The sequence below is a fragment of the Centruroides vittatus genome, unplaced genomic scaffold, assembly GCF_030686945.1.
Source record: "Centruroides vittatus isolate TY-2023 unplaced genomic scaffold, ASM3068694v2 contig_466, whole genome shotgun sequence".
Classification (NCBI taxonomy): Eukaryota; Metazoa; Arthropoda; class Arachnida; order Scorpiones; family Buthidae; genus Centruroides; species Centruroides vittatus.
This window is the reverse complement of record NW_027122260.1, coordinates 1982880-2010357: the sequence shown is the minus strand read 5'-3', so window position 1 is coordinate 2010357 and position 27478 is coordinate 1982880. Positions and strand designations below refer to the sequence as shown.

Below are 27478 nucleotides of genomic sequence, written 5' to 3'. Positions count from 1 at the left end.
AGTAGTAATTTACGGTGGAAAGTAACATAGCGTCCTTCGTGGCTCAGATAGTTTCGTTTCAGTGTCCATTATATGGTTTGATGTATAAAAATTTAGGTGTGAAACCACATGTTAGGTGTGAAACCACATTTCGAGATGACACACGGTGATGTGTCATCTCGAAAATTTTTCGAATGGCAGTTAGCATTTTAATTTTTTTCATGGCTACTTTGAATGCTCTGTTGGCAAGACATTTTATGATTAAATTTTACAATTGGGACCCCTCTTTTAACTTTTGTTTTTAAAAAACGCGTATTTTAAAATCATAAATCTTTCTAACACTATACTATCGTTATTGACGGCCGGATGACCAAGTGGTCAAGATGGCAGCTACCGTTCTGGAGGACCCGGAATCGAATCCGGACGAATCGAAAAATTCCCGGGATTTTTCGAGGTAGTCCTACCGGATATGTTGGTCCTTGTCTCTCATCACCTGGCCGCCCCATTATGAGCCTGGCCAAACCCACAATGAGCTTGCTGAAAGAGGCCTTCTTGGTGCCCACAGGGCGGAAAGTTTTAAAAAAATGGCCAAAAGGGCATTGCTAATTCGGTGAAATTTACCCACAAAATAAAGAATTCTGAAGAAACTCCTTGCGTAATGTGGGGGAAAAATACGAAGCACCACTATCAGAAGATTGGATTCAGTGTGGTGTTTGTAACAATTGGAAACGTGAACTTTGTTCAGATACTGAAAGATTTAATGGTAATGGTGTTCATGTATGAGAGCTGTGCCTAATTGCTTGCATTTTGTTACTAACATGTAACGTAATATTCGTTTCGTAATGAAAATCAGTTTTAAATTAATTTTCCATTTTGCCCTGACTATCATAGCAAAGTGAAAACTTGTACAGTGTACCTTTTTACAAACTTTTACTTTGTTATAATTGAGATATGTTATTCACGTCAACTATTTTTTTTTGAAGGAGTCTTTACTTTATATTCTGTATTCTTAATTTCTTTGAATTAGCTTACTACATTGAAATTAAAAATAAAGTTACTTAACCTTTCCACTTTGCCTGTTAGACGTTTACTTAAGTAGAAAAATCGACGGCAAATCTGTCGCGGAATCTAAGTCGCGCGATTTTTACACGGCTGCCAAACCCTAAACTTGCGACTGAGATGAAACAGCACCCGCCTCGCAAAGGAGTCTCGTGAAACAAGCCAAAGGTGAAGAAAACCCGGAAAACCTTGTATCCAAACCGTTGGTTAACCCAGTGAACCCAATGAGTGAAAAAAGCAACTAAGCATTTTGCATTTCTTTCGTAATACTTCGCGTAACCTACAGTTGATCAATGTCCAAATTTCTCCACGGTTCACCCAAATTTTCTCGGCGGACCACTGGTTGCCGACCGCAGTTCTTCACCATGTAACATGCAACGAACAAAATGTTCGTTCGTTTGGACACTTGTGAACACGCGCTGTTCCGTCGCTGAAGCTGCGCGCTTCAAACTATTTTCTGTCAATTTTTGTCTCGAACACAAAGGGTTTTGTCGGCGCAGCATTCTTTATTTCTGATGCTCACGTATATCTTGGTACTGATACGTGTGATACAAAACGATCTTTATGAATCTTAAACATAAGACAAAAGTTTATGACATATAATTGACAAAAACTTAATCTTTCCAAAACTCGTGACTTTTTAAAACGCCGCGGGACGCGAGACAAATTGTTAAAAATCGGGACTGTCCCGCCAAAAGCGGGACATCTGGTCACCTTATACAGGGCCGAATTTTAGGCGATTGGAGCGATTGGTGCCAATCGGGCCCCGCGCTTGAAGGGGTCCCGCATCACGTCAAAATTTGTATATTTAAAAATAGTACATGTTACAAAAATAAATATTTAGGTATATTATTATTAAAAATAAAACAACATATTTCAATATGTAAATTAACAGTTAATTAATTTTGTTATTTAAAGTTTGAGGGGCCCCGCAAAAAAAAAAAATTCAATCGGGCCTCGCACCTATTGGATCCGGCGCTGGCCTTATAATAGTACCGTATATAGTAAAAAACAACTCTGGAAAATCAAACCAATTTGCTAGTAGCGACACAGTATACAAACTAACTAGCGGTAAAAATTAAAGTAATATTTTTTATTCTTTATTTTTATGTTATAAATTCAAGTAAGAATAATAAGTAAAATAATTTAGAAAAGAAATATTTATAAAATAAAAATAAATAAACTTCTTTTTTTCAAACATACGTAGATGAGATTGTATCCGAGCCAAGACTGAATCAAGTACTCTTGTTGACATCCGGAGTACTATTTAAACACGTTTTTAAAGTATTTTTAATTACTAAAACAGATGGATGCATAACAAATTCCTAAATAAACACTCAAAATGGTAGTTTATTACGAATTCCCATTCTAAATTCTTTATTAATCTTAATTCTTTTATTATTAATGTATGCACCTTTTTATTTCTGTAGATGAAACATATCTTAATATTATCTCTGGTGTCATGTTGGATATTACAGGTAAAGATTTTTTATTAGAAGCTTTAAAATTAGAATTAATTGAAATATAATATTTCTAATTTCTGCTTTTACATTTAAACTTTTTAGGTTAAAGGAGAAAGAAAACATGGTAAATTAATTTTTTTTTTTTTTTACATTTTACATAAATATAATTCATGCATTTTTTTATATCAATGTAGTTATTAAATTACAAGTTAATAACCAATTAAGTTAAAGTTTAAAGTCTGAATTTTGATTGTTACACATTCACACACACTATAGTTTATCTCACTTGTATAATGATTGTCTAATACAATAATAAACGTTTTTCAAAATAATCAATTTTACATTAATACAAATATTATACTTCTACACAGCTTGATAATTGAATGTAATATTTTGAATAAGTGAAACAGTATTTGACATACAAATATTATGTATTAAAATGGAAATTAGTTGTTTAAGACAGAAATAAAATACGGTATTTACTCGCGTATAAGACAATCTTGCATATAGGACGAGGTGTGACTTTAAAGATCAAAGTAAAGAAACTTAGATTTATTAATACAGTTCTAATTTTATTTCATTTCATCACAAATGAAATATCAAATGCACGTAAATGCACACATTGTTCCACAAAAATTACAGCCATTTTTAAACTTTAAGGAAAAATCTTGTAAAATCAACAACATAATTTGTTCGTGTAAAGCATTTGTGTAAACCTTTTTTGCCAATTCTTAACCTTTCTACAGTGGGTTAGTCAGATATGGACTAACACGATGCAGTGGAGAATAAACGTGGGAAATTTTTAAAGAAATTTCCCACACATTTTTCTCATTTCTGTTTAAAAAAAAAAAATTTTTTTAACAGTTATGTCTAGTAAAGAAAAATATTTTTTTATTGTCATAAAATTCCTTTTTTATGTAAATTTTTTTTTGTGGTAATTTTTGACTAGTTTTTGACAATATCCGCAAAATTCCTTTGCGGATATAGATGTTGTTCACCACTGCCACGTGATCGCCTTTGATGGATATATCCATCAATCACTGCAGAGTGGTTAACAGTCGAATCCACTCTCTGTCGATTACACTTATGAGTTTCTCCAAATTCTGATTTCTGAATAATCATCTGTTTTCACGTGGGAATGGTTTAAAACTTATATCTGGTTCCCTTGTGATTTTGGAATTTCAATCTGGAATTCAATTCAAAAGCTTTGCTTTTTTTATAGCTATTGATCTTTACTTCTGACAATACACAAGAATGATTCAAATGATCTAAATAAAATAGTTTTGTTTTTAAACACCAAAAGACAAGCATCCAGTAAAAAATGCAAATAAACAGTTCACAAAAATTATTGCAAAAATGCAAAGAATCCTTCACTCATGCGTATAGGATGACCTAGGTTTTTGAAGCAGTGAAAAATGAATAAAAACTCGTCTTATATGTGAGTAAATATGGTAATCTAACAATAGTTTTTTTTTCAAAAATTGTTATTTCCTCAAGTGTGTTTGAAAGGAGTGAATGAAAAGACACATCTTGTATGTATTGTCTACTAAGGAATTTTTTTTGAAAAGTTTTTGTAAACTTAAATTCATCCTGGCTAATTTTTATAAAATCTAACAACAGTTAGATATTATGTATTGCTTGCTTTCATATATCAAAATAATAAACTGTATATAGTTTTACAATATTTTTAACCTATCAAGTGCATTAGATCAATTTGAATTTCCATGTACTGTACATTTTGAATTTCAGTTCTTAACAGAAAACTGTAATCATGTCTACTTTTCAGTAGCTTCGTTTTTCTCATTTTTTGATGGTTACTGTAATTGTAAAAATTTGAAAAACCTTACAAAAGAAATTGCCACGTATTTTAATCATTTTGATATATTTCATCTCTTCCCACAATACACTGAAAATTTTTAAATTCTTTTTAGCACAGTTAATACAGATTGCATTTATTTGCACTAATAACCTCATCCACTAAATGTCATAGATGTTTTGTCTGTTAATATTCAGAACTTTAATGATATTTTTACTCTAACTTAATACATTTTAATTTTGGGGCTTTGCAAAGTTAATATTTTTGTTGTTTATATTTTGTCATGCTTTTTGGCAATCTCTGTTTATTGTACAATATGTATTGTTCAAGTAATGAAGTATATTCTAATGTACTAAAATACATTTCATTATTATTTAAACTGATTAGTCTTTCAAAATTAATCCTAATGATTATAAAAAATAGAATAATTATTAAGAATACCTCAATTCTTATTGAATTGAAAATGTTTAAATTTAATGTTAAAAAAGAAGAGAAAGAGAAGTTCAAACAATGTAGTTTTTCTTTTCCATATATTATTTGAGTCTTTGATTTAAAACTTATGTGCATAACAATATGCAGTGAATCTCCATTAATGGACACTCTTGAATAGTGGACACCTGTACTTAATGGACATTTTTACAATCCCTAGACCCTTCAAATAGGACATCTATTATATTTACCTCTAAATAGCAGACACTCTAAATAATGGGTGTCGTTGTTCATAATCAACCTTAAGAAAATGCAATGTCTCGTCCTCAATATTCTGAAAGAACTAATTATATATGGAATATTTTAAAACTAAAAGAATCAGTTCAAATACTCTCAAGCAATGAATTTTGACTGCGAGCATCAAATAAAGATTGGCTTAAAGTAGAAATCGGAAGGAGGACAGGTTATAAAAAGTCAAACAATATTCTTTATTAACTTCTCTAACAGATAGAGAAGTTTATTTGTTATTTATTAATAGATAAACTGTTAGAGAAGTTTAGTTCTGGTTATGCTGTCAATCACCATTTATTGTCAAACATATTAATGTTATTTAACTCTCTTACTGTTGGAATTAAGCTTATGATACCAAAAAACTATAAACTTTTTTTGAAGTTATTCATTTATTTAACAAGAATTGTAGTATAGTATTAATGAAAAAGAAACTTAAGGTTATTAATGACATTGTAAATGCGAGAAAACAGAATATCTTTTCCCAGTTTAAAGTGGTTGGCAAATCGCCTTTATAATACTATCTTTGAACTTCCACCAAACAAGTAATAATTTTAACAGCTTTGTGGTGACTAAAGTATAATTTTTAATAAATCAGTTACTGAAAAAAGCAAAAATGCTTGAAAAGTTACAACTACTTGATAACTACAAAGCAGACAAATTCCTGTATCAATTTTTATTAGTCACTTAAATTGTAAATGACATTATAAATGTAACAATTCCAACTATATTTCCAACCCCTTAAAGTGGATAGCAAATTGCCTTCATAGTTCGACATTCAAATGAGATTCAATTAAAACGAGATTTTTATAGCTGAAAAAATAATATATTGTATATTAATTATATATGTTATGTATACTTTTCAGTATATTCACATTTCTAATGTAAATTTGATGTTTTCATAATCCATTGTATTCTTCACTATATGATGACCAAGTTAAGGTACCAGTAGGTATCTCTGAATAGCAGATAAACTTCTTGGTCCAGACAGTGTCTGCTATTTGGAGATTATACTGTGAGAAGCTAGGAGTTAGAGTAAAGTCCAAACTCCTTTAATCAGCATTGAGTTGATAAAACCTGCTTAAGTGGTCACTGGATGGCTAGAAGGGCTATAAGTCGAGTGGAGAGGTCACAGATAAGTCAATAAGGTGACCGGTTTGAAAAGTTGGAGTCAACGCCAGTTTAACTAAACAATAACTTTAATAGGAAAATAAAGCGATGTACAATAACTAGCTATGATCAAAATTATATGTATAGAATATAGCTCACACATCTCTATACGATCCAATATCTATGGGATATATACTGTCTCTAAACTTAAGATTTAAGTTGACTGAGGGAGTGAGTTTACATAAATAGGTTAACTATCATACCTCTTCACTGTAATGGCCATTGTCTAGGGGGTAAATTATCCGTGGAGGACCTGGTCCTCCACGGATAATTTACCCCTAGACACTACGGATAATTTACCCCCTAGACACTAGATAATTTACCCCCTAGACCCCCTTTCATTTGGGAAGACACTTGCACACTTCACAAAACAAGGAACTATGACTATAGTGGGACAAGCTGAGACTACCTATGGCTTCTGGAGATGTCTGCCCCGACGAATGGGTGCCTGGCCATTATATTCCTCTCCGGTGTGGGAATTTGGTCTCATGACCTTCTGTTTGTAATGATGACACCTTCAGTGTGTCATTGATGGGCCAGCTAGGGCAGTGGTATCTGACTTGTTGTCAGACTCACGACATGAAATTGTTTAACTTTCCAAACTTTCTTGGATCGATGATAGGGGGAAGGGACTTGTTGCATCAAAGACCCCACTTTTAACATGAGTTTCTTAGTCAATTGTTTACTGTTAAATTAACATTCAATCTTCTCTCATTTTTAACTCCATGGGAAACAGATGAGAAAACAGAAACTCATCCTTTTGTTAAAAATTCTAGAAAAACACCTCCTCGATTCCCACAATACTGTATTTATAAAATTTTATATAATATTTTCTTAGGACTTTTAGTAAATAGGACTAATGAGGATAAAAGGAATGAAATTATTTTTATAACAACTCTGACAGAAAGGTATGGATAATGCAGCAGATTTATTAACAATTTTATTAAAAATATGTCGTATATAGAGAAAAGAAAATGTTAGCCATTGGCAGGTGAAAAAAATAATTCCAACAGCTTACAGTGCATGTTTACTTTACAAAAGTTAAACAGTTTTAAACTAAACATGCTTCTGAAAAGGCTGTACTTTTAACCAAAATCTATGCAAATCTATTCCTGATGTCCATTTTGTGTTCATCTGGTCATGCTGAGGGCAAGCAAGATATGGCACCTGTGTACTTCTTTTGTATGTTAAATTTTCTATCAAAAGCATCTCACAAACTCCTAGCATCCTATGGTCATTTTGCTTATTCTTGTAGCTAAGGAGTTGGTAGACCATTTGGTTCCTTTTATAGAGTAGATTTGTGCATTTTTTCCTCTGGCTGTAGCATGATATAAGGAGGATACACATAAGAAATCTGCACTAAAAATCTGGTTAAAAGCATGGCAATATAACATTGGTATCATTGTTCCTTCATGCAGCAGCTCAGCAAAGTTTATTGTAACAATAAGAGAATAAAAATGCTGAGATACAAAATCAAAGGTGCCACTATCACCATCCAATTCAATCCTTCATTTAACTAACTCCTTATATCCCAAATGTTAGTGTTTATCAACTTAGAATTGCTGAAGTCATAAGATTAGTGTAGTTTATTTATGCAAAGTTTCATACCATTAAATTTTTCATTTTAATTTGATCTTAATATGCAAACATGTTGTTATAAAAATGTAAAACTTTAAAACTTCACACTGTTTTGCTCTGCTTGTTCTAAGCCTTTCAATTTAATATCTATCTGCAACTGGAGTCAAGCATCTCCTAAAAGATTTACTGTATTTTTTCATTAAATTAGACTTATTATCATAAACTGAAATCTTTCTTTTGCTTTATTATCTAAAGAAGCTAAATGTGTGAAGGATCGAAATTATTTATAAAACCTTCAAGGATAACACTTGCCTCAACTCTTTAGTGGCCTACCATTAAAGAGTTGAGGCAAATTATTAAATTCAGCCATCTTTTATTTGCTTTTAATTCCAGAAACAGAACATGCAATTGTTGTTGTTGATGGTGTTGATTTTTTTTTTCAGCTGCTGATGATGTTAATTGTCTTTTTCGTCAAACAGTAATAAAAATTCTATTTAAAATACATTAAAAAATATCTTAATGAAATATTAAACACCTTCCATCGCTGAGAAATGTTTATTTAATAAAACACTAACTTGGGTGTAATTGAGTTCGAACGTCTTTTAAAATTGTAATGATGGAATGTTCGAATACTATACATTCAAATTTAAAACAAAAGTACTAGATAAATTAATAAATAAATAATAAAATAAAATGTACTAAATACACTGAAGCAACAACGATATAAATAATATAATAAAATAAATAAAATAAAATAAAAATAAAATAAATACATAAAAATGCATCAAAATATAAGGGCAGGTACAGACTAAGAATTTTTATATTTTAATTTTCCTTTTATGTAGAATTTCCAGGCAGAAGCTAATCCATCTGCATTCCTGGCATTAATACAATCATCCTTTAATTTACTTTTATAGATTTCAATTTTTTTCTTCATGCAAAGCTAATGATGAGGAATGCATGGTCTTGAGGATAGCTACTTCATTCCATTTAACTAAAGAGTCCTCTGCTTATGCCATACTTGACAAAACTGTGTTACAGTGCCCTTTATTAATGTCATACTTGTGTTCCTTAAGTCTAATAGCTACATTCTTTCTTGTGACTCCAGTATAGTCTTTCTTAATTCCTAATTGCTGATTTTCAAAAAGAATTCTATATATGCCCGATTTTCTTCTTTCTTAAGCATGTAGAAGCTCTGTAGTTAAATGGAATGAAGCAACTATCCTTAAGACCATGCATTCCCCATCATTAGCTTTGCACGAAGAAAAAAATTGAAATCTATAAAAGTAAATTAAAGGATGGTTGTATTAATACCAGGAATGCAGCTATATTAGCTTCTGCCTGGAAATTCTACATAAAAGGAAAATTAAAATATAAAAATTCTTAGTCTGTACCTGCCCTTATATTTTGATGCATTTTTATGTATTTATTTTATTTTTATTTTATTTTATTTATTTTATTATATTATTTATATCGTTGTTGCTTCAGTGTATTTAGTACATTTTATTATATTATTTATTTGCTAATTTATCTATTATTTTCATTTTAAATTTGATTGTGTAATGTTCGAACGTTCCATTGTTACAATTTTAAAAGACGTTCAAACTCAATTACACCTGATAATGGCTTATTCCATGAGGCTTAAAACGTTAGTGTTTTATTAAGTAAATATTTCTCAGCGATGGAAAGTGTTTAATGTTTCATTAAGTGTTTTAAAATTGCTGAGTTTGATATTTAGTTATTAAAAAATATTCCTTCAAAGTACTGTTAGATTAAATATTTGGCATTATTCAGTATTCAGGTATATTCAGCCACAGAGTATTTGGTATTCAGTCAAATATTGAACACACATATTTGATATTCAGACCAAATACTTTCTCAAATAATGTAATTTTGTTTGGTAAGAGAAAGAAAATGAAGGACAAAAGATAAAAACAAAATAGAATGAAAATAACATTTAAAACCTCAGATATTTAAATATATTGCTATTTATTCCTTCCCAAAACAAATATAATTTTCATAAATAATTTTGAGCAAATGTTACTTATTAATAATTGCAATTCAAGAATGATAACTTGTAAAAAAAGAAACATTAATTCTTCTGCATTTGTAGGAAATAGCATTTTGTTGGTGGCCAATTATATTTCTAGCTTTGTTCAGTATACTGTATGTTCACTAAATACGCTGTTTTGTGTGACTGCCAAAAACTGGCAGATCTCAATGATAAGATTTAATTTTTCTTACTTTTCATTACATAATAATAATTTTTTACATATAATAACAAATTATATACATCTTTAAAAATAAAAATGTACATAATTTGTTATTATTATTAGGTATAAGAAACTCTCTTATTCTAAGGCTTAGAGTCTGAACCTTCTTTTTTAATCAGTTCCAAATAAATTAGCTGATATTTCGTATTCAGTAGTCAGCATTCAGTGAAAAACCCGTTTGGTTCATCCTTGTTTTAAAAGGTCAGTACCATTGTAATGTTGTTCCTAGGACTAGAAGTTAATAAAAGATGATTGAATTTGACAGATTTCTCTCAATTTGCAAATTTTTAAAAAATTTTTTGTAACAGATAGTAGAATTTAAGTATCATAAATATATACAAGGGCATTGCAAGGGGGCAGGAGGGGGCAGCTGCCCTCCCCTAGAAATTCAAAAAAAATTATTTAAATGCTAAGTTTTAATTAAAATAATTTTCTTAGGCTTCTTGTAAGTTAAAAAATGTTTTAATTAAGATATTTCTTTTTCAGTACATAGTAAATGATTAAAACTTTATGAATCGCTTTTATTTTACCTATATCCTCTATTAATTTACATCATCTTGCCCCCTGGCCCATTGGTTGACATCATCCTTGAATATATATAAACTATAAATTTCTTAATAAAAAGTAAAAATATATTACAGATGGATACTAATCCAATCTTCACTTTTTGCCATGTCCAATCACCAGGAACAACTATTTCCATTGCAGAGACAACTTTCTTTAGAGGTTATGCCTCTGCAAAACAAATATGCAAAACAGTTTAAAATGTCCACAGGTGACAATCCCAACACAATCAAAAATATAATATTTCTTTGTTCTTTTTTCTAAAGAAAGGTTCTCTCTGCAATGGAAATAGTTGTTCCTGGTGATTGGACATGGCAAGAAGTGAAGATTGGACTAGTATCCATCTGTAATATATTTTTACTTTTTATTAAATTGTAATTCTGCCAGCCCTTTTTACAAAGAAATATAAATTTCTTATTTTATCAAATCTAAAAATATCATTATTTTAATATCATAGCAAAAATAATAATACTGTTTTGATCTTTTTTTATTGTGTAACCTTGGACAATCAATTTGGTCAGTGGTACACCCAGGGCCTTGGCACTCCCAAAGTAAAAGGAAAAGAAACACTAGTAAATTTTCCAAAAATATTTTTCTAATTAAAATTTCAATTTTTTATTAATATTGTGACGTGTTCTCTTTATATATTACATGAATTCATCTATGAATTAATGGTCACATAATGGAATTTTATTAAGTTCACATTAAAAATTTTTTTATCTGTTTGACTTGACATCTCAAGATTAAACCTTGAGTGCACCAGTGAGTTTGGTTTCCACAGCCAGAACCAGCTCTATATTTTGTGGGGCCCAGTACAAAATATAAATGCCAGGATCTTTTTAAGACACTGAGAACCAAATATTAACCTAGCATGAGACTTTCCATAAATGCATAAATGTGGGACTCTGTGTGAATGCACAAGTTACACATCTATGAAGTCAGTTCTGTACATAACTGTGTTCCATTATAGACATTAACTTCATGATGAGTTTTTGTTAGTTGAAAATGCTTGAAGAACATCTTGTTTCATGTCTGAACTTCATTAAGGTACATTTTTTTGTTACAGTATTATGTACTGATTTCTAAATTGTAATGACTTTTATATTAATCTCTGCACACAAAGCTAGAACTAATTTATATTATGAAACTTTTGTATTTGAACTTTGTTTCATTAGAAGTCTAATCTTTCTACTTCTTTAAAAATATTTTTAAGAATTTTATCAGTTTAAAAAATTTCAATTAATTGGAAATTGTATTATGAGTCAATAATATATTTGTGTGCAAATTTTACAAATATTAATTAAATACAGGTGCATCAAAAAGAAACTGGATATGATGTAATTTAAATCTGGCCATCATTTCCTTAAAAATAGTTCTCCCCTGCATTTATACAGTGGTTCCACAACTTTTATCAAGATTCAAACATTCCTTGAAAATCATTATTTCAAAAATTCTGAAGTTTCTGTAAGAATTTGGACTGAATTTCTTTGACCATTTTGAAATTCTGTCCCTGAGCTTCAGTTTCATTTTGAAGAACAAAAAGAAGTCACAAAAAGCTAAATTTAATGAGTAAGGAGGGTTGGAGAAGACTGTCATATTGTTTTCCACAAAAATGCTTGTGCATGTGCAGAAATCAAATTTGAGGAGCCAGGTTTGGTTGCATTACAGCTTTGGTCTTTTGCAGTAAATGTGTAATTGACTCAAAATGTCACAGTAAAAGTCTGAATTCATTGTCTGACAGGAAGAAACAAATTCTCAATATATATTATCCTTACAGCTAAAAACAATTTGCTCTTTGTCATGGATCTGACTTGTCTTGCTGTCTTGGGGCTTATGGTTTTGCTCATGGTTTAGTTGCCTAGGCCTTATGAAGCATTTAAGGATGTTTGTGACAGAGTTTCAAAGTTTAATACAAAATTATATTTGTTCACTTTTCAAGTTAATTCTTGGATCACAATACTAATATAATGTTACAAAATCATGTGTAACAAGTTATTCAATTTGAAAAACTCAGTCCTCTTTGGCAGACTGATGCTCAAATGTCTAAGCATCGATCCTTATGGTAAAAAGACTGTAGTTTGCACTATTGCCAAACAGCAGTTTAGTTTTTTTTTTTTTTAATATTACACATATATATTTGTATATTTTAGCAAATATGGTATTTTAAACTGAAAAACATATGATTTTTTTTGTTTATTTATAGCAGAAAGTGCCTGTGATTTCATAAAATGTAGAGCTGGAAGGGAATGCAAAGTGTTAAAATCAGGAGTTTCAGTATGTTCTTGTATTGACGTATGTCCTGATCACTATGCTCCCGTTTGTGGATCAAATGGTATTTCTTATGAAAATCATTGTCTTCTTCATAGAGATGCTTGCTTAAGACAAACCCATATCTCTATAAAAAGTAAAGGATATTGTAAAAATGGTATGTATTTTAAAATATATTTTTAATTATTAATTAATTAATTCTTTATTGCATGAACCTTAGTTTGTTACAAGGGGGTTGAACTATAATTTAAAAGTAAAGTTAGTAATATATAACAAATTAATATAATAACTTAGTACAAGATAATACAAAATAAAGTACACAGTAATAATCAATTTTTGCAAAACACAATAAATTAATTATATCTTTCCAAAACTTAAATATTTTAATACTTTTTCCTACTTGCTTCAAATTTCATAAAATAGAAAAATATGTGTTTCCAAGTTTAGGTAGCCAAGACGGAGGCTTATCTCTAATTCCAGCAAGGAAACAGCGGGATGCATGTTCTAACCTAACCTAACCTAACCTATTCTAATAATTTGGTTGCTAATAATTATGGTAATTTATTAGAATAGGTTAGGTTAGGTTAGGTTAGAATGTGCATCCCACTGTTTCCTTGCTGGAATTAGAGACGAGCCGCCATCTTGGCTACCTAAGGTAACATTAACCCAAGTTTTATACACTTGCATACTACAATTATTGCCAATTCTGTCAAGATCTATTATTAATCTGCTATTATACATCAAAATATAATTTTGACCACATCTCAGTTGAAGAATTGATTGTTTAACATAATGATTTATTTTTAAAATATTAAAAAGTTTAAAAGAATACTTAGTTCTCTCTTAAACCAGAGAGTTAAAATTACTCAGTTTTTCCCGACTTCGAAGAAAGGATTGAAGTCATGGTGAAAAAAGTTTAATAAAAAGGTGATTGTTGACTTCAATCCTTTCCACTTGTGTTGTTTTAGTTTCTTCGAAGTCGGGAAAAACTGAGTAATTTTAACTCGCTGGTTTAAGAGAGAACTGTAAGTATTTTTTTAAACTTTTTAATTTTTTTAAAGTTATTAATAACCGATCCCATTGCTTTTATTTAATTTTATATATTGATAATGATTTATGTCCATAAACAAATAATCCTTGCACTTAAAATACAGTATAATTGAAAATGCTATTACTACAGTATTACTACAGTATTACTATGCAGTATTACTACAATTATACTTACTACAGTATAATTGAAAATGCTTATTCTTTTCCAGCAAAGACCACTCTTCTTGTACAGTTTGTTCACAACACACTATTAGAATTATTGTAATGAGTGATAGCTTTCAATCAAATGAGGAACTTGAGACAACCATAAAAAGATGTGTTAAAAACCATGTCAATCTAAAAATTTTTCAGTGCCTTTGTCCATTTATATGCGTAATTGTCCATTTTTTAACATAATTTATAGAGTTTTTATACACTAATTTAACATAACTTTTATCCTTCAATTTCAAAAGTCTAATCCAAAATGAAATTATTCCTTTTTTTTTCAATTATCAATATTATAGAAACACCAAACTCCAAATGCAACAGTAAGCTGCAATTTTACTATATAGAATAAAAGTTTTTTGAAAAACTTTATTCTATATAGAGCAAGAACAATTTCCATTTTATCATAACAGGAGCAGCATAAAGTAATACAGATAAAATCATTGATTAAATTAATTTTATGTAAATATGTGCAGAATTAATTTTAGTTCTTGAAAGAATCAGCCACATAGAATCCAGTGCCATTTCAGCCTTACATATACTATAAATTTTGCTGTAAAAATTGTCCAGAAGATGAAAATAAAACCACTAGGTATATGTAATTTGAAACAACTTCTAAAGGTTTATTATTAAAAGAAACCATTTTTTCTACTGGTTGCTAGTCAACCTTCTTGAATGACATTACCTGAAAACATTTATAGTTAATTCATAGTCACAGCAAAATATCCTCTAAAATTCCAATTTTCTTTTCCAATATTTGTGGAGTGTCTGCAAGAATTACAATTATTGTCAGCATACATTAATATGTGTATCTCAACCTGATCAAGAGAGAGAAATTCCAAACAGGTAAGTCAAGATTTAGCAAGTTGCACTATCAAACCATTAATATAAGTTGAAAAGTAGTGGGCTCAGAAATCTTACTCTGCAAAATTCCAATGTTGATGCCAAATGAATCAGTTGTTTCAGCTAGTATCTTCACTCTGCAGTAGCTTTGGAATATAAGGCCAAGAAACTGTTTATCCATGCCCATTCTTTCTAATATAGATTATAAAACTTTATGATTAAAGACAGATTTAAAGTTCACAAAAACAGCATAAAGATTTCCTCTATTTTTTTCTAAGATTTTGAACTAATGCATTTAGTACAAACATTTCTACAACAAGATCAGCCAGATCAAAAACATATTTATTCCTGACACACAATATCATACTTAAGAACCCATTCTTCTATTCTTTTATTTAATAAAGACATAAATAGCTTCCCATTTACAGGAACCAAAGATATAGGACAATAATTTTTGGGATCATAAACATCACCTTTTTTATATATTGGTTTGAATCTTTGATTATTCCATGTTTCTGGAAAACTAGAATTTCTTTTAATACGAGGGCTATTTTTTAAATAAGGTCCATTTGTGAATGAAAGTGAGAATAATGCGCAATCACGGCAGTATGCATGCGCTTCTGCTCCGAGCAAGCTTGGCGCGCGTTTTGACGCCATTTGCAGCCATATCGTCTGTCTGTATGCTGAGCTGTAGAAGTTTAAAATGTTTAAGAAAATTGAGTCTCCCGCCGACTGTGAGATATGATCTGTTATTCGATTCTTGAATGCAAGAAACTTGGCAGCAGCGGAAATTCACCGTCAGATTTGTGGAGTTTACGGTGATAATGCTATGAGTGAAAGTTCGAAAATGGGTAAGAATGTTCAAGGATGGCGAGTTAATGTGCATGATGAGTCACGCCCTGGCCGCCATCCTCTGATTTCTGAAGATTTGATTTGTGATGTGGATAACAAAATTCGAGAGGACCGACGATTCACGATTTCAACGTTATCAATTGAATTTCCACAGATTTCAAGATCAGTTTTGTATACCATTGTTTCGGAGAAACTGAATTATCGAAAATTGTTTTGTTGGTGCGTTCCAAGACTGCTTTCTGACGATCACAAAACAAAAAGATTAAACAGTGCTTTATTGTTTTGACTCGATATGATCATCCACACAGTCCAGACCTTGGACCCAGTGATTTTCACTTGTTTTGATACTTAAAGGAGTTCCTTGGTGGTCAACATTTCAACGACGAAGAAGAAGTGAAAACTGCAGTCGTGGATTGGGCTTCTTGACAGGCGGCAGATTTCTTTGAAGTCAGAATTCAAAAAATCATTGAGTGGTATGACAAATGTTTAAACAAAATGGAAATTATGTAGAAAAGTAGATAAAAGTATATAGAATATGGAAAAAAATATATTTTAAATGATATTTACAGTATTTTTCTTCTTATTAAAAAACGGACCTTATTTAAAAAATAGCCTTCGTACACTAAAAAACTTCCAATATTGTAAAAAGAAACTTTTCTGAAAAACACTAAATATTCTGTTCTAATAAAATCAATTCCTGGTGAAGTACCAGCTTTAAAATGATTAATTACTCCTTTTATCTCCTCCAATGTAATCTGTAAAACATTCTGCCTCTATTGGAAACACTTATACACATCCATTGGCAATTGTTCATCATTAATAATCAAAGAATGTTCTTTTTAAAAAATTTAGCAACATAAAAATTGAACCATCTTTCCATGGGAATTCTTGAACTATAATCCAATCCATTTAGAGCTATTAATTGTTTCTTAGAATATTTTAGAATTATTGCATGACATCAATCTCCTATTTAAGTTCCAAAAATAAGACCTTTTTTTGTTTTTTGATATAATACTTTATATTCTTTCAAATAGTTTTTATACAAAACATAATGTTCTACTGTATTTAATGTTTTGCTGCCTTAAACAATTTCCACAGATTTTTTCCTCATGCACTCACTATTGTATCATACATTTCTTTTATGGTTTTTACAAAGAACAGATTTAACATCCTGAATTAAGTCCAGGGATATTGCTGCTTTAACTATACATTCTACTAGATCATTCAATGTGAGGTTTCCTCCATATTCCTCTGATAAAACATTATCTAATGTGACAGTAAACAAAGATTTAAATTCATTCCTCTATATTGCTTGTTTACCAAAAATTTGTCTATTAAAAACTCTACATGATACCAAGGGAATTATTGATAGTAAAATAGGTGAGTGATCAGAACCTATCTCTGATAAAATACACAGATCATTTACAATATGAGAATATACAGTGGGTGATTGGTTAATGAACAGTTTGGACTGTGAACAACTCAGATAACAAGCAATTTCATAAAATATTTTTATGTTTGGACAATGAACACTTCACATAACAAACACAAAAAGAAGCAATGTAAAATAGTGAATACCAATTGGTGTTCACTTGTCTCCAGGTGACAATTTAAAATCTTTCAGAGCTCTGAAGACACTCAACCTGATATCAATTGGATAGTATTCCTCTGAATTTTGAAAACTCTCCCTTGTAATTTCAGCATTTTGTTTATCTTTCTGATAAATAGCTTTTTATAGTCTTCACAAGAATGTCGAGTGGGTTCTCATTAAGTTTTGCATTGGTCTTAATTTACAAAAGGTGAGAGTTTAACTGTCCTATTGGATATTTGTTAATGTTTTAATACCATATTTTGAATTTCATCTGGGCTGCATTTACATAATTTTTTTGTGCACTAGTTGATTTCTGTTCTCTGAATTTTTGTAAGTGCTTTTCTGGACTTTTTATTTAAAAAAGAAACTGATAATATTAAGGAGCCTAAAAAGAGTGGAATTTCAAGAACTGTGCTCACTATAGAAACCAAGCAAGAGATAATAGCCAAGGTAGAGAATGGGCAGAAGGTGTCTGATATTGCTAGGCAATATGGCTTGAAACAGGTGTACAATAGGCACAATCTTAGCTAAGAAAGATATATCAAGAAAACTCAAGCAGCTAAAGGAGTAATGAAAATCACATCTGAGAAATAAAGAGCATTAAAGACTCGTAATGGAACCTGAAACTGATGTGATGACAGAAGAACTCCAAGAAACTCGGTGAGATGTTTTTCTTCTGAAAAAGAGGAAAATGAAAGAGGACCAATGCCGACACCTATTATTAAAGATCTTTTGAAGAAGTGGGAGGATGTCAGAACAATGGTCATCTAAATGGCATCAAACCAGAATGAGGTTAATAGGCTTAGGGATCTCTACAATGACAATGCTATTAATTACTTCTGAAAAATCCTAAAGAAAAGAGAAAAGCAATTGACATTAGACAGATTCTTTAACCCCACAAATGGAAAAAATATGTAAGACCGTGTATGTATGTATTTTTATTATTACATATAAATAAACGTAGTAAGAAAGTATATATTGTTTTATTTTTTGGGATCTCCAGAATGAATTAATCAAATTTCCATAAAAACCTATGGTAAATTGATAATCGGTTAATGAACAATTCAGGTAAAGAACAAAGTCTTGGAACGGATTATGTTCGTTAACTGATCACCCACTGTATTTCTTGTGACACTATCACAAAATCAATTACACTGTCTCCCTTAGTTGTATGTAGGGTTTCTCAAACAGGATCCCGGGATTCTGGCTGTTCTTTTAACCCAGGAAATATCCCAGGAAATTCTTCTCATCCCGGGAAATCCCGCAAATTTCTTATAAGTTCACTTTTTTTCTTATTTTGTGTTAAAGTTGAGGAAATTTTGCAAATACAGTCGACTCCGCATAAGTCGACACCCAAGGGGAAGTGGAAATGTGTCAAGTTATCCGATGTGACGACTAAAGCAAAGTTGGAAAAAAAACCACAAAACTACAATTAATAAAATACAGTAGTGTGTTATACAGTAATATAGGCTTACAATAAATTGTGTCCTCCATTTACAATTACTCTGTAGATGAAAAACTGAAAAATTTGTTTAGTGTTGTTTGTTTTGAGCATTTAACTGCCTCGACTTTCTTTTTCAATGATCACGAACGCCTTGAAAACATCATCTTCGCAATTGTCAATCGTTGGCAAGTAACGTCTAAGGATTCTTAATGCTTCTGGCATGAGAAAATGCAAAATTGGATTCCTGTGTGATGTTGATTGTACATTTTCTTTTTGTTGTACTTGATGTAGATTGTACATTTTCTTTTTGTTTATCTGTTATTATTTTATAGATAAAAATACATAAAATGTTAAGGCATTTTTATTAATATGTATATATGTTAATGTATTATTATATTATTAAATATATTAATTATATATTAATAAATAAAGCGACTCTCCCTCCTGAAAAAAAAAAAAGAGTTCGCATTAACATCATGCAGAGTGAATTCATTTTTTTCAGGAGGGGGACGACGACTTATTGGAGTGTGGGACAGGAAAGGTATGTTGACTTATCCAGTGGTGACGAGTTAAACGGTGTCGAGTAAACCAAAGTTTTTTAACATTAATGCCTACGTAAGTCGGCTGGGACCACAGAAAAGTGACTACTTAACCGATGGTGTCGAGTTATCCGGGTGTCGACTTATGCGGACTCGACTGTAGAAAGTATAATTAATTCATAAACGGTCAGAATACATTTGTATTTATTAATTTTAAAACCTACTTATTAGTTTTTTTAAAATTTTTCCTCATTATGGCATGTCACAAATTGTCAATAATCAATATGTAGCCTATATGTGACAGGACTCTGAAAATTCTTTACTTGTCTGAACCTGTAATATATGGAATAATTGTGCTTATGCTGTCTTAATTTTTAACCAGGCCCAGTAGCTTCAATAACTGTGTAATGCAGGTTGTGCAAATTGGGCAAAGATACAAACAAGTATGAAGTCTGCAAGTATGAAGTTTTTCTGATTATTAAAGCCAAACAAACTACTGAATTATTGGGCTATAAGCTTGATATTTCTATTAAAGCAGCCAAGGTAGACAAATCAAGAATACTAGAGAGCAAAAGAAGTACTACAATCTCGAAAACAAACTAGAAATCTTTCAGGCTACAGGTGGAAAAACACATAGCATCTGTCTTCTCTTAAATGCATTAAAGACAATTCCACCCACATGAACTGAACTGAAAAGGGCATTCTTGGTAGCAGGCTTTTCATTAGTTAAATAAGAACCAGATCAAGTGATTGGAATATTGACCATGTTTGCTTTTTAAAATATTATTATAAAAATTTACAATAATATTTTGTATTATGTTTTATTTAAATATTGAAAATTACCATCTAACTTAGAAGTTTGATCTAAGTTCATTTTATTTTTCAAATTTTCAACTCAATTCAAAGCATTTTGTTGTTGTTGTTGTTGTACGCAGTTTCCGGCAAACTGTAATAAATTTTTTCTATTTGTGAAAATTTCTAGTAGTTCAAAGGAAATTTTTAATATATATCTTACACAGTGTTGTTAATATGATTTTGGAGGTTGCGGAATGTATTAAATTACTTTAAAAAATGAAAAATAATTATATCATTTGATTTCAAGATATTTTGTATATCATAAAAATAATTCTATCCCGGGATCCCAGGAAACAGTTTACTTTTATCCCAAAATCCCGGGACAAGAAAAAGACCGGGAAATGAGAAACACTAGTTGCATGGTAGGTAAAATTATTTTATTCATCTGGCAATAAACCGTTTAAGCAAACAAGATTATTATCTTCACAAAACTGTTAGATAAATTTTCTCTCTATCATTAACAATAGAATCTTTTGAAGCTCTCAAAGCAATTTGCCAGTCACTAGTGAAACATGACAATCAGAATGTCCCATTCTAGCATTAAAGTTTGTGCTTAAGATCCAGTTAGTTCCATGTAGCTTGTAGTTTTCTATAAGCAACAAAGTATTCTTGAAATCATGGTTATAATAATCTATATATATAATCGAGATGGGTTGATGATGATAATAATAATAAGCGCAGAGCCCAAATGGTTAGGAGTTGAAATTTGGTACACAGTTAGGGTATGTCACAAGAATGTACACTAAGAAGGGATTTTTCGAAATTCCCCTGCAGAAGAGAGGTGGCTAACACTTCCCTCCATGGGAGAAGTGTCAGCAATGGAAGTGTTAAGAGAAAGTAACATGCAAGATTTACAGGCACAGATGTGGTTTTTTGTGATTTTGCAAGAAATCAAACATATTTTTAGACCCATCTAAAAATTCTCTAATTAGTCTGAAAACAGGGGGACCTAATTCTTGCATTTTGTGAAAATGGGTAAGATTGGCTATAATGTAATAATCTTAATCTTCGCTATAGTTACTTTTTGCCCGAGCAACGCCGGACTTATCTGCTAGTTAATAATAACTGATAAGTCAGAGGACATTTAAGTTTTGAATATGAACTGTAATATTTTTCTACATTAATAAAAACAACTCTATATAAAATGAAAACCTATCAAAATGGAAAATTCTTAATCTGCAATTTTTTTTATTTGTATGTTTAAATTTTTTGTTCTCGTGTGACTTTGATGTTTGACTGTGTTCTAGAATCTATTTTCAAACCTGATTAAGGGTACTAAAAATAGAAAATATTTGTTTTATTAAAATCGTTGCTGAATTTTAGTTTTACTGATATTTATTGATATTTATGACATCCAGTTGTACATATATTTTTTATTAAGATGTAATTAATTCTTTACCCCACTCTGAACTTTAATGATTATTTTTCTTTTAATTTTTAAAATATGCAATTTTTTTTCTGTTTAGATATTTATATTTTAATACAATTTGTTTACTTTCAGGTTTTCCTGTCAAGAAAAAGCATTCCAGAAAAATCAAACGACCAGGTATTTTTGTATTATTGAATTTAATATTTTAAAATAGATTATGTACTAAAATTGTTTTAAAACTAAAGTAGACCCAATTTTGTTTTTATACAGTTTGTTTTGATCTAAAGAGTTTCAATAAATTTGTCTTTGTAAAAATATACATTTGATTTTAATCCTAAGAAAAAAATATTTATACTACTATTTCATATATGTACTACTAAAAAAAATGTTAAATTTTAATATTCTTTTAAAAGATTACTTTTTTAAGAAAATTTTAAGATTCGGATGCTTTTTACATATTATTTAAATGTGTGTAGGTGACAATCAGATCTTTTATTCCAACTTTATCCTGTTATTGAAGTAGACAAAACATTTAATTTAAAGTCTGACCATTTGTTTGTATAATTGCATATTTTTTTTTTTTTTTTTAATATGGAATAGTTTTATTATGCAGTTTGGCATTAAAAGTTAAAGATATTTTGGTGTTTAATAAAAAAGTAAAATAAAAAAATTTTTAAATAAAATTTGTACAAGTAATATTAATTTATTAAATTTTGCTGATAAGTAAGTTAAATTGTTCCTCCTCTGATTTATTAGCAGAAATTGAAATAATTTAATATATCCTATTATATTACTTAGTTTCTCATATTACTCTTACTGGTTTTTTTAATGTCCAGAACCAATCTTTCATTTTTCCGTTTGGACAGTATCTTTTTATGTGGATTTTTAGAAACTTGCCTACTATGTAAAAACAGAATTTGATATACTGTATTTTCATGTGTATTCAATGGCATGTACCCCACAGAAATATGGTAGAGTGGAAATAAAACTGTTGCATAATTTGCACCATCATACAATCTGTGCCACTGGAGCAGCCATTGAAAGTCATTTACTGATGTGCAGTTTGGAAGGTACCACTTCAAAAAATAAAAAATTGTTTTTCAACTTTGCTCCATTATAAATACTATATAATTGTATATATAGTAATATAGTAAAAAGTGATATGAAAAAATGGAAGTTTTAGTAGAAATCTTACAAATTAATATATTTTAACATGTCTTACATTTAATTAGTAAATTGGTGCTCTGCCTTACCAGTCATCATCACTATTTCAAAATGATATACCAAATTCATTTTTCTTTCCTGTAATTTTATATAAATGTATCTTATTTTATTAAATTGTATATTTTGAGAATAAACATAGCTTAAATCTTAGTAAATTTAAAACAAAAATTTAATTTAATATTCAATATATTCTGACTAACATTTTCAATCAATACTGACCTTCAGCAGTCGTTTACATTTTATATATAGAATGCATTGAAGAATGTATTACAAAATTTAAAACTAACACATTGTTATACAATTGAAAAAACACAATAAAAAAATTGTTTTTTAAACTTAGAGAAGTTTTGTCAACAAAATAATTACTACATAACTTATATATTACCGAAAAAAATGAGTAACTAAAATACACATTCAAAATAAGTGAACACTGTTATAAGTAAACTTGTAAACACTATCCAGAACACTGTTATAAGTAAACTTGTAAACACTATCCAGAACACTGTTAACAAACACTGAATGGCACAGATTTATTGTAAGAAATGTTGCAGGTATACAAAAGATTTTTTTCCTCTTTGTAATTTAAGTACTTGCCCTTGATTTCAGCTTTGTAAATCTCCAATTCCTTTAGTCAGATAACTAATAGCATACTGGGATCTAGTAAGGCAGATAAGGTCTATTTGTACTGTACATTGTTTTCAGAAGCATATACAGACAGCAGTGGTTGTTTCCCCTGGTTCTCTTTGTTCATTTGCCATGTTCTTTCTATTATATAGCATTTTATATACACTGGAGATGCATTCATAAGCCAGTTTCATGGCCCTGTTGGTTGCTATTTCCTTGTATAGGCCGTGCATAGCATGGTTGTATTGTAAAATTATGCATTCTGGGTTGGAGGTTTGTGTTTTGGCCTACATTGGAGTTCTACTGGAAATTCTGTATGGTATGCTGTTTGTTGAGTTGGAGAAGGATTTAGTGGTGACTTTTATGAGGTTTTTTTTATAACCATCCGCCATTGAAATGCTTTATAAATGTTTCAACTTATTCACCATGTTTTCTGTGCTTGAACAGCAGGTAAATACTCTTCTTGTAAGCACCCTGAAGGTGGCTGCTTTGTAGGAGAATTGATTACTAGATATTACTGGTATAAAAAGTAGTATATTCCTTGGTTTGTAATAGATATAAGTAAGTACATGACCATTAATAAGTTGGAAGTTGATATCGAATGCCCCTCTGTTGCTGAACTGATCCAGTTTAAGAGATAGCCCATAGAGGTTACTATTCATAAGCTTTAAAAAGGCATCTATGTTTGCATGCATTTTCCAAGTAATCAGCATGTCATCTACATATCTCCTGTACATAAAGATATTTGATAAGAATAAAATCAACACAGATTTTTCCAAGCAGCAGACCACCATTTTGCATAGTCTCCAGATGAGACTGCTCATGGAGACACTGCATTTTTGTATATACATTTTGTCACTAATGTGAGATCCGCCAGGGTAGTAACCATGTTATATAACTAATAACCGTCCACTGCTTACCAGGCTTCGACCTAGATTGGCCTCTCTGAGTTAGGATGGCTTCCTTAAGATTTATTTTATTTTATCAGAGGTTCACGAAAATTCCTGAATGACGCTATCTCCTGACACCAGTTATTCAATCTTATTACACGCGGAATAACATGCGTATTTATCTATCTCGCAGAATTTTGAGTGGGAAGGATGCGAGTAAGTTTGGAAAAACGCTGGATGGGATTGAATCAGAGATTGCTCATATTAACAATAACAAAATAAAATTTAATGAAATTCAAAATGGAAATACAACAAACGATCCAACTTAAAACTAATTTAAATCTATATGCTAAATGCGTGAGAGAGAGAGTTTACATAAATTACTTGGAGATTGTAATACCTCATTTACAGTAGATTCTAGACGTTTTCTATTTGACTCTGTAGTCTTCATGTGAGGGCACAATATTAAGCCTTTATATTCTACTATTATTCTCTTTCTTTTTAGAGAGGGACTTGTATCATATTAAATATATGTGGAGACTATCGATAAACTCCTAATCTTCTATTTGGAGACCCCTTCTCACTGAACTTTTGCAACGAAAACTTATGGTGGACCCCTGGAGAAGCCTTTTCTATAGCTCTTCTTCACTCTGAAAGCTGATGGCAAACTCCTTGATTTGGGCACGCAATTCAATAATATCCTTAATGTTTACCCAATCAAAACCCATCAATCTTACATCATTTGGGGAATAAACAAAGAGGCAAAACTATTTGTGCATCATGAATCTAGATGATTCAGACTGTGTCTACAGAAAGGAAATCCACTTCCTTTCTAACTAAAGGGGGGTGAACAATCCCTTTCTTAATTCTAGGTAATTTAAAGTGATCCAATACAATTTATAAGTTAGTCCATCACTCTAATGTACACAGGTTTTAAATTTATCACATCTTCATACTTAATGTAACAGTTTACCGTTAAAGGGGGGGATTGAAATGATGATCAAATGTTTTATCAGTTATTACATCAATTTAGGTTGTTACTTCCTTCTCCAACAGTGTAGTTGTTTAGTTTAAATAATTAACAAAATTTAATAATAATTTTAGCAAAATATATAATTTTTAAATTCAACCCTTAAGAAATCAAAAAGGGGGAAAAGGGGTGAGCTTTTGGATCTCACACTAAATTGAAAAAAGGAGATGTAACATAAGATGTACAGTACATATGCTCCAAAATTCAATGATGATGCTTGGTTTCTTGTACTATTTTCAATAAGAGATCCATGAGGGTACCGAAACAAGATTGAAGTAAACTTGTAAGCACTATGTCAGTCTTTCTTTATTACCAGCCTTATTTACATTATAAAAAACTGATGAACGACTTAAGGTCCAAAATGCATTTGTTTTGGAAATAGTGATTTTCTAAGGCCGGTCTTGTGTCGAATGATGGTGTAATAAGTCTAGTAATAAAGAAAGGCCAACATAGTGCTTACAAGTTTATACCAAGACTAGACAAGAAGTGTATCATAGTAGCAAGATTGAAGTTTCACAGAAGGATACATGGAGACAAAGTCAAACACTGTAAAGTAAATGCCCTTGGTCAAATCTATCTGTTGCAAAATACTCATTAATTCTGTGGGTTCTTGACAGTGTAAAAGTATCTTTTTAATAAATCTGCTACAAGGGTGTGTATTACATTCTCCAATAGTCATGTTGGACATCTTGCTTTGTCAGCTAAGGGTCTGATGGCAGGAGGTGGCTTGTATATTTTTGCAAAGACAAAAACTTAGGGGTGTCTTAGGCAAATAACTTAGGTTAAGCCAGCTTCTGCCCCATCAGTTGAATCTTATGTTAAATGTTAAATACATAGTCATCTTTACTCCAACACTGTAGTAAAATCCTCACCTATCTCTGTAACCTGGTTACTGGTGCATTAGGTATAAAAATACAGTGGTGACAAATGTTTTTGAACTATCACAAAGTTCTTCTCCAGGTCAAATTTCGTTTTAAATCTTTACATTCTATTCTGAAGCATTCCAAACCTATTTGACCTGAAAAAGAACTTTGCGATAGTTCAAAAACATTTGTCACCCACTATATTTTTACACGTAATGCACCGGTAACAGGTTACAGAGGCGAGGATTTTACTACAGTGTTGGAGTGAAACTGGTGTTTTATCTGGTTCCACAAATTCTAGATTTGTACAAATCCAGAGACTGGGCAGGCCAAGGAAGGTATGTGTGTGCCAAGCATTATCTTGCTGGAAAATGACTGTAATCCTGCCTTGAAAAACAACAATTGAGAGGGCAGAATTTTCTGAATGTATTGCTATGCTATTAATATTTATTACCATTACTATGGATGATTGACTGTCATACAAGATAGTCCCTCATACAACATGCCAGCAATGGGTCACTGTATCCCTCATTTGTGTAGGTGGAGTTGAAGCAATCATCAGTGGTCTTTCAAATTCTAACATGGTGGTCATCTGTTTCCAAACAGAACCAGGATTAATTGCTGCCAGTCTGTAGCTGTCATGCTTTTCTGTCAAAGCATCACTACAAATGAAGCTAATATTGTTAGCATCATTTGTAGTTGTTGGGATGCTAATGACAGGACACTTTGAGGTTTCCGTACATGCGAATTTGCTTCTGCTAGTTACCTGCCAATGGTACAAGAAGAGACAGAGTTCTGTAATGAGGTCTATCTTCTATCTATCTTGATGGCAAAAAAAGATACTGTTGTAGCTGTTCATGCTTGTGTCATGGTCAGATGATCATCTTTCCAGGTGATCAGTCTGGGCATCCAGAACTCACCTGAGGTATGTGTGCACTCTCATATTTCCACTTCTCCTCCAACACAACCTCAATCAGGTCAGAATGTCCCAGATGATACAAAAACTTAATAAATATCTATCCTACTTCCCTCAGCCTAATGTGCAACCTTTCTGAAACTCCATTAGCTGTGTATAATGTTTTTGACTGCATTGTACAACGATGCCTGGCATTTGAAAACCACCAAAAAATGGGTACACTGAAAAGTCTGAATATGATGAGCTGCTGCAAGCACTTTTATACAATACTGGAGTAGCAATTTTAAACTACCTAGT

At 30.9% G+C, this 27478-nt stretch overlaps 1 protein-coding gene across 3 annotated transcripts in view; it reads left to right on the top strand.

The window, feature by feature from the left end:
- Positions 1–2058: 2058 nt before the first annotated feature.
- Positions 2059–27478, top strand: part of LOC136977674 (follistatin-related protein 1-like) — a 45434-nt gene continuing 20014 nt past the window's right edge. The window contains exons 1-6 of one of the 3 annotated variants that reach the window (XM_067273222.1): positions 2059–2121; positions 2246–2383; positions 2469–2516; positions 2604–2625; positions 12826–13044; positions 21767–21811. In XM_067273222.1, the coding sequence (XP_067129323.1) occupies positions 2381–2383; positions 2469–2516; positions 2604–2625; positions 12826–13044; positions 21767–21811 (337 nt within the window). In that variant the 5' untranslated portion in view covers positions 2059–2121; positions 2246–2380. Of the gene's footprint in view, positions 2122–2245; positions 2384–2468; positions 2517–2603; positions 2626–12822; positions 13045–21766; positions 21812–27478 lie in introns of all 3 variants that reach the window. The other 2 variants (XM_067273221.1, XM_067273223.1) reach the window with 2 other exon arrangements.